We start from the raw sequence: 13692 nt of genomic DNA on the forward strand, positions 1-13692 counted from the left end.
CTAATCTATGGATTTCACATGATTGGGAATACAGATATGCATCTGTTGGTCACAGATACCTTTTTTTTTTAGAGTAGGGGCGTGGATCAGAAAACCAGTCAGTATCATGCAGCACAACATCTCCTTCAAATGGAGTTGATCAGGCTATTCATTCCTTTACACTTGTGTGTATAAGGTAGTTGTTGTGAAATTCTTAGATTACTTGTTAGATATTACTGCACGGTCGGAACTAGAAGCACAAGAATTTCGCTACACTTGCATTAACATCTGCTAACCATGTGTATGTGACCAATACAATTTGATTTGATTTGATTGTGGCCTATGGAATGTTGTCCCACTCCTCTTCAATGGCTGTGCGAAGTTGCTGGATATTGGCGGAAACTGGAACACGCTGTTGTACATGTCAATCCAGAGCATCCCAAACATGCTCAATGGGTGATATGTCTGGTGAGTATGCAGGCCATGGAAGAACTGGGACATTTTCAGCTTCCATGAATTGTGTACAGATCATTGCGACATGGGTGATGGCGGCAGATGAATGGCACGACAATAGGCATCAGGATCTCGTCACGCTATCTCTGTGCATTCAAATTGCCATCGAAAAAAATGCAGTTGTGTTCTTTATCTGTAGCTTATGCCTGCCGATACCATAACCCCCCTCCGTCACCATGGGGCACTTTTTTCACAATGTTGACATCAGTAAACCGCTCGCCCACACAACTCCATAGACTGTCTGCAATCTGCCTTGTACAATTGAAACCGAGATTAATCCGTGAAGAGCACACTTCTCCAGCATGCCAGTGGCCATCGAAGATTAAAATTTTTCCACTGAAGTTGGTTACGACGCCGAACTGCAGTCAGGTCAAGACCATGGTGAGGACGATGAGCAAACAGATGAGGTTCCTGAGACGGTTTCTGACAGTATGTACAGAAATTCTTCGGTTGTACAAACCCACAGTTTCATCAGCTGTCCGGGTGGCTGGTCGCAGATAATCCCGCAGGTGAAGAAGCCGGATGTGGAGGTCCTGTGCTGGCGTGGTGACACGTGGTCTACGGTTGTGAGACCGGTTTGAATAACTGCCAAATTCTCAAAAACTACGTTGGAAACAGCTTATAGTAGATAAATGAACATTAAATTCTCTGGCAAGAGCTCTGGTGGACATTCATGCAGTCTGTGGCATTGTGTTGTGTGACAAAACTGCACATTTTAGAGTGGCCTTTTATTATCCCCAGCACAAGCTGCACCTGTGTAATGATCATGCTGTTTAATCAGCTTCTTGATATGCCACACCTGTCAGGTGGATGGATTATCTTGGCAAAGGAGAAATGCTCACTAACAGGGATGTATGGAACATTCCGGGGATATTTTATTTCAGCTCATGAAACATGGGACAAACACTTGTTGCATTTATATTTTTGTTTAATGTGCATTGTTGTCATCTGTAAGCATTGGATTTTCAGTTATCATTCTGGTAGAAAACATTTCCAGTTGGGACAGACAGTCTCACATTGGAAGTATATTTGGCAATACTTTTACTTCAATTATTTCATTTTTTTTATGCCTGGATTGCTTCTGCTTCCTCTCCTTTTCTTTCCCATGGTCTCGTGGCTGAGGCAAAATAACACTTTCCTAATTGGAGTTGACAGAATGTTAACAAGTGACAATGGTGTTAAAAGACTTTCTGCAAAACCTCCTTGAAACCCAGTTCGGTGCTGGGAATAGGTCAGAGGTGAGTTTGGCTGTGAAACCGATTTGAATTATGATCTCTACAGTCTGGGAGCGTTGCAGGTGAAGAGCTTTGTGTCATCTCTGTAAGAATTCCATAATCTCTAGTGCATTCAAGTACATGATAGCGCTGCTTACAGAGGGTGACACAGTTTGAACAGAGAATTGCACATTGTTCCTCACTGTGAAGCCAAGTGCATGTTTGTGTTACTAAAGATAGCAGATACAGTAGATACTGCCCCTTTGCAGTGAAAGGGACATTGTCCTGTGTAGGGTGCAGCTTTCGGATGGGACGTTAAACGGAAGTCCTGACTCTCTGTGATCACAAAAGATCCCGTGGCACTTATCTTATGAGTAGGGGTGTTAACCCCGGTGTCCTGGCTAAAATTTACAATCTGGCCCTCATACCATCATGGCCAGCTAATCACCAACTGCTTTCCGTTGACTCATTCATCCCCTCTCCCTTGCAATTCTTCACCATGTCGTTGTTGTAAAAGAGAATGTGTTCTCAGTCAACTTACTTAGTAAAATATGGGTTAAATAAATGTAATAAATAAAAAATACAGTAGAGTTGTCTGTTTTGCAAAAAAAAAGTGTTTAGAATTTGCATTTAGTGTATAAACAATGAGAAATTACTAACTGTAAGAAAAGGTTATAGTTTTGGCCATGTGGATCCCAGTTTTGCTCACGTAGATCCCAGTTTCCTTAACAGTGTTCAAGCAGTCGAGAAAAACTGTAAGAGGACTTCCCCTTTAAAACCCTCTACTAATATGCAGTCAGTCATTGACATGGAGTATTTTGGATCTTTCATAGCCAAACCTCAGTGGATTCAGACCATGAGAGACACAGCCCTGGCCATAGAGGAGAGGCTTCACTGGGAGTGCAGGGCCAACGGGAAGCCCAAACCCTCCTACAACTGGCTGAAAAATGGTCAAGTGCTGATCACTGAGGTAAACCCCACCTTCCCATCCATCTCTCATGAGTTCTTTGTCAGTCTTACAGAAAGGAAGGCGCTAGCACACTGAACATTTCACAATCGAATCCAACTTTTAGGAGTATAAGCAATATCCAGGCACCTTCCTTACATTGAAACATTGCTTTTGCACCTGTGACATGGGTGTGCATGGAGAGAGATATTGCGTGTGTGTGAGAGAAAGATAGCGTATCAGACTCTCGACAAGCTGCTCCATTTCAAGAGAACAGGCAAACACTCTCCATTATTCATAGCCCATGTTCAGGCTTCTGCGGATTGAGTTAATCTACTGTGAAAAGTACACGACAGCAAACCAAACTTAAGCCCCCAAAGAAGTGCATCTAGATGTTTCTAGCACATGCACTTTTCTACCACTTTGTTATTGTTTACATTAGCTGGATATTTTGTTTAATTTTACTACTTACCAAAATCCTCCTAATTGTTATTTTTACTGTGATAAGTGTGTTTTATTATATTATGTTCATATGACCTTAACATTTACTTGAAACTCCACATGCTACTTGTGTCTGTGTCTTGTCAGGAGAGGGTCTACGTTGACAATGGGGTCCTGTTGATCTCGTCTTTGAACCTGTCTGATGCCGGGATGTACCAGTGTGTGGCTGAGAATAAATATGGTGTCATCTATTTCAGCACTGAGCTCATGGTCTTAGGTATGGTGGCTTTTATCCATTTCTTAAACATTGTGTGACTGTCTAACAAATCCAAAAGATCATATTACTGTTCTTTGAAAGGTTAGAAGGATTCGATAATAATGGGGTCAATAATAATGTTTTTTACGTTTCCTGTGTCCCTTCAGCCTCTTCTCCAGACTTCACTGGTAACCTGCTCAGAGCCCTGCTTAAAGCCAAGGCCGGCACCATAGTGACTCTAGAGTGTAAGCCCCAAGCCTACCCCACCGCTAGCATCCTGTGGAAGAAAGGCAACCAACCCATCCATACCAATGACAGGTAACGTCTTACAGTACATTCTATATATGGTTCGATTCCCCCTTTCTTCTCCACCCATATTAGTGCTTCATATTACATTGATCAGACGATGATCTGTTCCTAACTTATTTTAGCCTTATTTAGACAGGTCAATGGGTTAGAATTTACCCACTGGGCACAGACATCAATTCATTGTCTATTCCACGTTGGTTTAATGTAATTTCATTGAAATGACGTGGAAACAAAATTGATTCAACCAGTGTTTAACCAGTGTGTAGATTTATTTCAAAGAATTTTAGGCACTGTTGCCCACTGGTGTTGATAGGGTTAAACACATGACAAGTTGAATGTAAACAGGGTCATGTTTATTTTTGTTTTCATTTTCTATTACAGAACATTTTAAAACGTTTTCCGTTCAATGCCTTAATGAAAATGACCCAGTGTAGAGGACATGAGTCGGGCTTATGGTATCCCAATGAGGTAGCCCTGCCTGGGAGAATAGCAAAGCACCCTTTAATGGTTCAAACAGCCGACCAATCAGTCTGTTACCAGCGCTTAGCAAACTTTTTGTTCTACCAAATACAATGTTATTTTACAGAAAACAAATTAACAACAGACTTTCAGCATGCTTACTTGAAAGGGCACTTAAACTGCTCGGCACTGACACAAATGACAAATGATTGGCTGAAACATGCATGTCTATCTCTTCTGGCTCAAAGTTGGGTAGAGAGTGACTGCATCACTATTGGTCTTTGTGCAAGATGTTGATGTGTTGAAGGTCGCAAACTGTCTGCTTAAACAGTTTGGACATTCATCTGTACCACACAAGATATGGAACCAGAGGCCTTTTCACAGTCTTCAGGTCTAGCATAGAAGCTTGGAAACACACAGTATTAAATAGAGCCATAACAACATGGCTCTCTGCCACCCCAGATAACCCGAGATAACTCAAGCTAGCAATAAAATAAGATTTTAAAAAACAGATAAAAGAACACCATATGGCACAATGGGGACTTTGAATAGACACACAGACATGATGTATTTTGGACTGTATTTTGCATTGTATTATGTATTGTATTACGTAGTGATATGTGATGCGAGGTTGTCTCGCCTGGCTATCTTGAGATGAATGTGGGTCGCTCTGAATGGGAGCATCTGCTAAGTTACTAAATTGTGATGTACATGTAGTGTTTTGTATATTATGTATTTCATTTGTTGTGTTTTGATTTCTGTTTGGACCCCCATAAGAGTAGCCGCTGCCTCGGCAGCAGGTAATTGGGGATCCTAATAAACACTACTAATACTAGTGCCAGCCTCGGCCCCTGATGGAATTTCCTATTCGACTAACAGTTAAGACGGTTTCTCCCGTGGGAGACTGGGGTTCAGATTCTACCCGTGTCACCAGTTTCTCCATCTACCCCCACAGAATCACTCTCTCTCCAGGTGGAACTTTGAGAATCACTAATGTGACCAAGTATGATGCAGGCAGCTACACCTGCTTTGCCAGAAACCGATTTGGGACCTCCAGCACCACTGGAAGACTCCTCATCACAGGTAAGGTGTTGCATTGCACAGTAGTTTAGCCCTAACCAAACCTACACTCTGTCTAACTAAGGGTTACCAAAGGTAAGAGCTAAGCTAGCTCTTCTCTGATACTGAGCTCAGACTTGAGGGCAGAAAACATTACGAGATTCATGGTTTGCATCCCACAGTTTCTTTTTGTCATAGGAATTTCATTGCGTTGAGCTGTGTTCCCTACTGTAGAGTACACCCTACTGTACATTTTGCAGTAGGTATAATAATACATTGGACAGGTGTTCGTGAAACTACTTTATCTTTGTATACTTGGATGCAGCCAACCAATTGACTCGAACAAATGAAATGACCCTGAGCCAAAATAAAGTTGTAAAAGTATGCTTTTATTGCCGATTTTGAAGTGTATTTCTAGAGGAGGGGTTGTTGGTTGCTCATGCAACTATTAACCTCTTCAATTCTGACGCTCTCTTTTGGCATTTTCTAAACGATGCATAATATTATATACTACCCTCAAAGTACATTTCGGATTCAAAGCTATAAGTCCTACAAACACATGCTTAGTACTGTTAGAAAGATAACTGTGACTACTTTTTTAGGTTTTAAATAAAATATGTCACCAATTAATGTTACAAAGGGATTAGTAAAATAAAATGGCACTCTAAGCATGCACACAGCTATTTTGAAAGTGCAGGGCTTGTGCAACATACATTTTTGTCTCATAGGAATCTTTTGTCTTACAAGAATGATATACATAAATGAGGAGAAAGCTTTAGTTTCTATCTATCCATTGATGCAAATATATCCCCTGTCTGATGCCCAGTTCCTCCACTAGAGAGCAATAGGACATGACATCTCTTGGCCACTTGAAACTAGTTGTGTCTGGTTTGGGTATTGAGTCACTGTTCCAAAATGGCTGAACAGATTTTCAAGCATGACATATTAAAATGACCATAGGAATCAGGCATTTCAAGTTATTGGGTCAGTGTTTTAAAAACACAGACAGGTGAGAAAACAAACTATTTTCCCATTCACTTTTCCTATTGTATATTAGTGAGATAGATCAACGGCGCATGTGGAGGATGCATACAAAGGAAATGTGGCTAGATAAGGAAATGCATTGCTGTATATTGATCAGGGGGTACCCTTTCCATGCATACTAAATGTTTTCATTTTTGGTGACTTGATCTGCATAGCATACTCTATGAATATGACTATAGCTCATGATTTATGGCCTTTGTGGGAGGTGGAGGTAATGACATTTCCAGCAGTACGATTTGAGTAGAATATCCAAAAAGACAAGGGCTGTAGCATTCAAATGATGTGTCAATTTTCAAACAAAAATAAGAGGGGGGTACTCCCCCACATTTGCCGGGCCCTGTACAGGGCCAAAAGAATAACCCCTCAGTTTTAACAGGTGAGCCGAATGGTAACTGTCGAATAATTTTGCTGCCAAACACTGCATTTATTTTTAAACCATACTATGCTATTTGCATTTTCCGAGGATTTATTCAGAGAATAGATATACGTATAGAGAATCACGAGACATCTTTCACATATCATTGTTCATGCTGAGGCTCCAAATACAATCCCTGCAATAGTGATACATTTCTTATCCCTTCATTCTTTCTTTTGTGATTTAATTTAGCAAGATAGAGCAAGGTTGTAATTAATTGCCCTGACTTTTGAAGCGCAGCGGCCGCCGACAAACAATGGCTGTAGTGGTTGCAACTCAGTGTGCCCTTATTGTGTGGTCAGCAGGTGCTCTGTGTGTGTAAGCATGTGTGTTAACTCATCTCGTGGATAACAGTCCCACCACCTCGAAGTATAAATCACCTCTGCTTTTTTTATCGGATTTATCTGGGTATTGTAATTGCTTTCAGGATTACCAAAGATTATTCCAGTCATGTCAGCAAACAGTATCAGCTCTTATTAGTAACAAGCCTGTTTAATAACCCTTTACTTAGCTAATCTGTTGTAATACTTCAATAATTCTGCCTGAATACTGTAAGATTTATTGCTTTACATAACCAGTCTGTTTATGACAGCAAGTGTAACATTTCCACTATCCATAATTACCTTGTTTCAGGGTTGAGTAGGTTACTTTCTAAATGTAATCCATTAGTTACTACTTACCTGTCAAATTGGAATCAGTAACGTAACTTTTGGATTACCAAAACTCAGTAACATATTACATTGTTACTTTTAGATTACTTTCCCCATAGGAGGCATTAGAAGAAGACAAAATTGTATGTTACCAATTTAATTATTGCAGGAAAAATCAATGTAGCTGGCTGTAACGGTTGTCTTCTGTGGACGAAGGATCGGACCAAAGCGCAGCGTGGTTATTGTTCAACGTGTTTAATAAAGACCATAAACGTGAACACTACAAACCAACAACTGCCACAACAGTCCTATCTGGTGCATAGACAGAAGACAACCACCCACAAAATACCCAAAGAACATGGTTGCCTAAATATGGTTCCCAATCAGAGACAACGATAAGCACCTGCCTCTAATTGAGAACCAATCTAGGCAACCATGGACTTACATAAACACCTAGAAAGGAAACAGCCTCATAAACATACAAAACGCCTAGACAAGACAAACGCATACATCACCCATGTCACACCCTGACCTAACCAAAATAACAAGGAAAACAAAGAACACTAAGGTCAGGGTGTGACACTGGCCATATATGGATGTTACATTTTACTTTATTGGGTTGGTTATGTAACCCATTGCTAACCCATCGCTTTCTACTACTACATAATAATAATACAATGAAATGATATCTTTACATTAAAAACCAAAGTCAACTGTTTTTAATGTAGGCTGGGATCTGCACTATGTAGCTGTTGCAAGAGCGCATTTTTCACTGGCTGTCCACTGGTTTCAAAAACAATGATTGATAAGCAGTTTATACTTCTTGAATTCAACTATTATTGGGTAACAAATACACATTTAGATTTGTTAACAGCCATCCACAACACCCACAATCCGTAAGACGCAAATAGCTAAATAAGAGAGCAGCATTGTGATTCACATCAATGAGCTACTTAGATATAATAAGTGATATCTGTATCGCTGTAGACTAAACCACTGCTGTCATCCTTACATCCAAGCGTTTATTCAAGTTGGATATTCTTTGGATGCTGACAGTAGTCGCACCATTGGAAGACATAGCTTGGACTGTAGCCTACAAAATACTATTCCTGCTCTATTCCCGTGATCCATCAAACACATTTGGTGTGTCATCATAGTGGTCTCTGACTTGTGGCCAGACTCGCTCAGGTGTAACTAACTTAAACTTTTTTTCAATGCTGATTTGAATGTCATTGAGAAAACAGAGAAGTGTCAATGATTTATTTTTCGCAAACATCCTTTCTGAATTTAAAAGAAATCCTTGAAGTAATTATTTAGTTTTGCAAAAGTATTTGTAATCTGATTACAATATTTTTGCTGTTAACGTAACGGATTACAGTTACCGTTTAAAAAAAAATCCCATACATGTAATGGATGACATGTAATCTGTTACTCCCCAACCATGCTTGTTATTGAACAAGATATAGACAAACAGAATAGCTTGACCGAATTAGCATTTGATCATACATTGGAATTTTCAGTTTACTTCCTGAATTGACTGAAATGTAATTGACCCCATCCCTGGTGCTTTGTGCGTGGGATTGTTTGTACATTTTGGACAGATCCAACAAGAATTACTCAGGGGCCAGTGGGCATGGAGATCATAGTGGGTGAGAGCATCGTGCTGCCCTGCCAGATCGCCTGTGACCCTGTCCTTGATGTCTTCTTCACCTGGGCTTTCAACGGACAGCTCATCACCAAGACAGACAGGCATTTTGAGCTAGTGGGAGGGGTGAGTGACCGACACACTTTCTTCTACACTATTTCTTTGAAGATTTGGACATCTGGCATATCTTTCTCAATTCGGTCACATTTGTTCAACTCCAGGTTGTGGTGTCCCCTGATTTCCCCTATTTGTTTTTAGGGGAGACTTTGGCCCTGTTCAAATACTTTAAACGCACAGACTCTTCCTAACACATTGATTGCTGTAAGCAATGGCTCTATCACATACCGTTAACTTAACCAATCCAGCCATGCTGTCATTGTAAATCAGAATTAGTTCTCAATGGACTTGTCTGGTTAATATTTAAATAAAAATCCAGCCATGTCAGATGAGTGATCCAATCAGATCCTTCAAGGAAGGAAGGAAGCAGGCATTCTTTAAAGTATTTTTTGAGCAGCGCCTTTGGCTAGTTGTAGCTCTGGATTGGTTACTGTGGTCAACAGCACATACCCATTATTGCGCAATATCCGTGCAAGCCAATTTGTGCTAGGTACACTGAAGCTTGAAAATTGAGAGACATGAGCTATACTTTCATGTAAATAAGAAAGTGGCACGTTCCCATTGGCTTCTGTCCGAATCTTCCGCATGCTCGCGGGAGTTACAGGAAGTAATTAAAACATTTGTTGAGTCTCGATTTTCAAGCTTCTCAATCACTTGCACGCACTGACTCGCATGCAAATATCAAACTAGACATTGTCTGTCTGTCTCATTAATTTGAAAAACTCAATAGCAGTCTTTGATAAGGCTTCAATAAATTGTTCCAATTGTATTTTGTCAATAGTAGCTCAACATGATTTATTAAGTTAGCCTGATCAAAACATATTAAACTTTCCACTGCATCTTTGGTTTCAAGTACATTTTACAGTGTCAGAGTTTTTCAACTTAACATGAATCTTTTGCCTCTGTTGTATCCTCTGAGGTTTTATATTTTGATGTTCAGCTGCAAAATGATCACTGATCAAGGTCTTGTAACAGATCTTCAACTGTATTGGATATCAGTGGGGTAAAAAGGCGTCATGCAGTGCCTGGACTACAACAAAAAAACTACTGGATGAAATGGAACACCCACACATTCTGAGAGATTATACATCCGGCATATGTGTGTGTGACTGACAATTTTCTTATCACTAATGAGATTCACTCCTCAAAAATTTCTATAATGTCCCCAAGTCCAAAGAGATTATCAACTAACTTGCCCACTTCAAGGAATTAATTTCCATAATTAAACCAGATCAGCCTCGCCACTATCCCTCCGCCACAGCCAAAGGAAGGGATTCCACCTTTAATTTAGCATTCGCTGCTGGCAGTCGTCTTCAGAAATGAAAATCTACAGGGCCCTATTTTTTTTTAAAATTACAGTGGAGAAAACTGCCCGAAGACCCATAGACGTAGGAGGGGGTTACATTACAAATGCCCTTTACTTACCCAGGTTGTTTGGGATTTCTTATGATTGCCTTTGTAGAGAACAGCTGGGGATCTGATGATCAGAAACATCCAGTTGAATCATGCCGGGAAGTACATCTGCGTGGTGGACACAGACGTGGAGAGCCTTTCAGCAGTGGCCATATTGATTGTAAAAGGTAAGAAACCCTCCTTTTCACAGAATTACCACTCACTAATTATAACTGGAGTCAGTTCCTGTAAACACAGAGGGAGTATGTTTGAAGGCCCATTTAGTAGCACCGTTTACAGGGGAATATAGTAGTTAGCTTAATTACAGACATAGAATAGCATCATATAATTGAGCTGTTGTTGCTAGGGGGAAACGTACAACTGACACACAGGAGGCATTCTTAACTATTGAGAGAGAGGCCCTTTAAGGACTACATTGTCACGTTCTGACCATCGTTCGTGTGTGTTTTCCTTGTTTTAGTGTTGGTCAGGACGTGAGCTGGGTGGGCATTCTATGTTGGATGTCTTGTTTGTCTATTTCTATGTCTGGCCTGATATGGTTCTCAATCAGAGGCAGGTGTTAGTTATTGTCTCTGATTGGGAACCATATTTAGGTAGCCTGGGTTTGACTGTGTGTTTGTGGGTGATTGTCCTTGTTCCTGTCTCTGTGTTTGTATGTGCACCAGTATAGGCTGTTAGGTTTTCGGGATACGTTTCTTGTTTTTGTATTGTTAGTTTTTTTCATCATTATTAAAGATGAATCAAGAATACCACGCTGCGTTTTGGTCCGACTCTACTTCACCCAAAGAAAACCGTTACATACATGACACATTTATATTAAATTAATGACAAGCATTTTGCCAATGTCAGCTTAGGTTGTACATTGAGTCGTCATCAATATTATCTTACTGAATTACATCACTTTTCTGTCACAATATCCAGTAGATGGCGGATCTGAAGGAAATAGAGTAGGCCTACCGGGCCTAAAGTGAGTTCTGTCCTGGAGCATCAATCGTCAATGTCATTTTGGGCTTACAACGTGCTCTTTGACAAAAATGTATTCTTAGGGTAACACACAAATGTATGTACAAATGTATGTTGTACAATAGATAAATAAAGATCCATTTCAGTGTTACTGATACCTTTTAGTTCTGAACTGAAAAGGGACTTTTATTTAGAAAACTCCTTACTAATGATATTGAAAAACATTTTTATGAAGGTTGGTATGAATCATACTACAATACTCATAAATATGTTTCATAAATGTGATGTAAATGTAAAATACCTAAATATGTCCATACAGTGTACTGTATTAAAAAGGGGACATTTTTTAATTCCCATTGTAGTGATGCCTAAAACAAAGCAAATCTAGTATGTTCATTTTAATCTCAGACTATTTTAACACCCCTGAGATTCTGACAGTATTCTCTCGGCCCTGCCAAGAATATATAATTAACGAGATAAAGAATTTGATCCTTGATTGTAGGTTCCATTAATAGGTTTTAATGAGGGCAACACATCAAAGCTTTTTATTGGAAAGAGCTAATGAGTTTTACATAGATCGATATCGTACAAATTAAGCTGATGTTGACATTCTAAATATAATATATTTAGCATGTCTTTATTATAGAACATAGATTTACAGTACAGTGTTTAGGCTTTGAAGAACAAAGGTGGGTGTTGTTAAACAACATTAATACAATTACTGCACAATACTCAAATTGACTCAAATTGTTAACGAGCAAATCACAACAACTTTTGACAGCTATTATACATTATTTGATTAAATATCAAGTCACGTTTGCAGTTCTTTATCATGTTTATGAAGTGTTGCACTGGCAAAATGCTCTAATAATTGAAATGTTGTTTAGAATTCTGTTCAAATTCCAGCAAATGAGGAGTGTCAGTGGTCCTAGCATAGATATTATGAAATATCTATTTAATTCTGTGGTTCTTACTCTCATTGTTTGCTGGTGGTCTATGTATTAGCTTTGGCGAACTGACACCTTCATTACAACAGGAAACAGCAGATGAGCTTTAAACATCAGCCCCTCCAATTGGTTGGATAATAAAACTAAATAATTAAAACAGGGGTTCTCGAAGGCTACAGAGATGGTTTTCATTTTCACCTTTTAATGTAGCCCTGTGACTACTACAGTACTGTTGATGAGTGAGAAGAGGATAATTAGAGGGGAAAAATGTATACGCCTGAAGTGGCTTCCTATTCCTTATTAATAGTGTTTTTTCCATTACAGCACATAGTGAGCTTTGGGCAAGAGACATATCTTTCTCTGTATTTTGGCTCTGGCCAATACAAGATAATATACAATAATATACAGTGCCTTCAGGCAGAAGTCACACCCCTTTTTCTCACATTTTGTTGTGTTACAGCCTGAACACACAATAACCCATAATGTCAAAGTGGAATTATGTTTTTCAAAATGTTTACAAATTAATGAACAATGAAAAGCTTAAATGTCTTGAGTCAAGTATTCCACCCCTTTGTTATGGTCAGCCTAAATAAGTTCAGGAGTAAATGTTGCTTAACAATCACATCATATTGGAATGAACGTTATTTACAATAAGGGTTACATGGAGAAAATCGGACCTCTCTGAAATGAAAATGGATGGCCCTCCTTTCAGCAAAATATATTTTACCTTAACCATCCCTAAATGGTTGAAAAAAACAACAAGTAACCCTACCCTATACCCAAAATAATAAATAAAACAAAGAAAACGTGTCTACCATCTACCCCCACTTCTTGGACAGGCCAGAGCCTAAGATGTGCAGTTTTAGAAACTGTTCTTCATCTTTTAAGCATTACATAGCAATGCGTGAATTTAGGGCACAGAGCCAGGGCCAGGGCCAGGGCCAGAAGGTTGTGGGTTCGCAGACAACATGGGGTGTAAGATCTCCTTTATAGCAAAAACATTGCATTGTATTTGCAGGTCGGCCTTTTATAAACATTTCATGCAATTCAACATCATTTCACATATTAGTGAAGTCGTTTTTTAATACCACACAAATTACCAAAATTACAGGCTAAGAATTGACAGAGAGATGTGTTCATCTTATCATATTTCTCCAATGCCAAATCAGTGTGTCTTGTTTGTAAAGAAACTGTCCAAGTTTACAAATAATTGAATCTGAGATTTCGTTAGGAATCTGAGCATGGTATTTTCAAAAGTTATGCCTACCTTTCCACCACAGACAGAGTAGGCCTACCGGCAGAGAAAAATGTAAGTTTTATTT

The 13692-nt window shown here is 39.4% G+C and overlaps 1 protein-coding gene across 1 annotated transcript in view; it reads left to right on the forward strand.

The window, feature by feature from the left end:
- The window catches only part of LOC139416524 (contactin 3a, tandem duplicate 2), a 62373-nt gene that overhangs the window by 11648 nt on the left and 37033 nt on the right, over nucleotides 1-13692 (forward strand). The window contains exons 9-14 of the mRNA XM_071165227.1: nucleotides 2540-2676; nucleotides 3241-3370; nucleotides 3517-3667; nucleotides 5073-5200; nucleotides 8887-9056; nucleotides 10510-10627. Coding sequence (XP_071021328.1) covers nucleotides 2540-2676; nucleotides 3241-3370; nucleotides 3517-3667; nucleotides 5073-5200; nucleotides 8887-9056; nucleotides 10510-10627 — 834 coding nt within the window. The remainder of the gene's footprint in view (nucleotides 1-2539; nucleotides 2677-3240; nucleotides 3371-3516; nucleotides 3668-5072; nucleotides 5201-8886; nucleotides 9057-10509; nucleotides 10628-13692) is intronic.

The sequence above is a fragment of the Oncorhynchus clarkii genome, chromosome 9, assembly GCF_045791955.1.
Source record: "Oncorhynchus clarkii lewisi isolate Uvic-CL-2024 chromosome 9, UVic_Ocla_1.0, whole genome shotgun sequence".
Classification (NCBI taxonomy): Eukaryota; Metazoa; Chordata; class Actinopteri; order Salmoniformes; family Salmonidae; genus Oncorhynchus; species Oncorhynchus clarkii.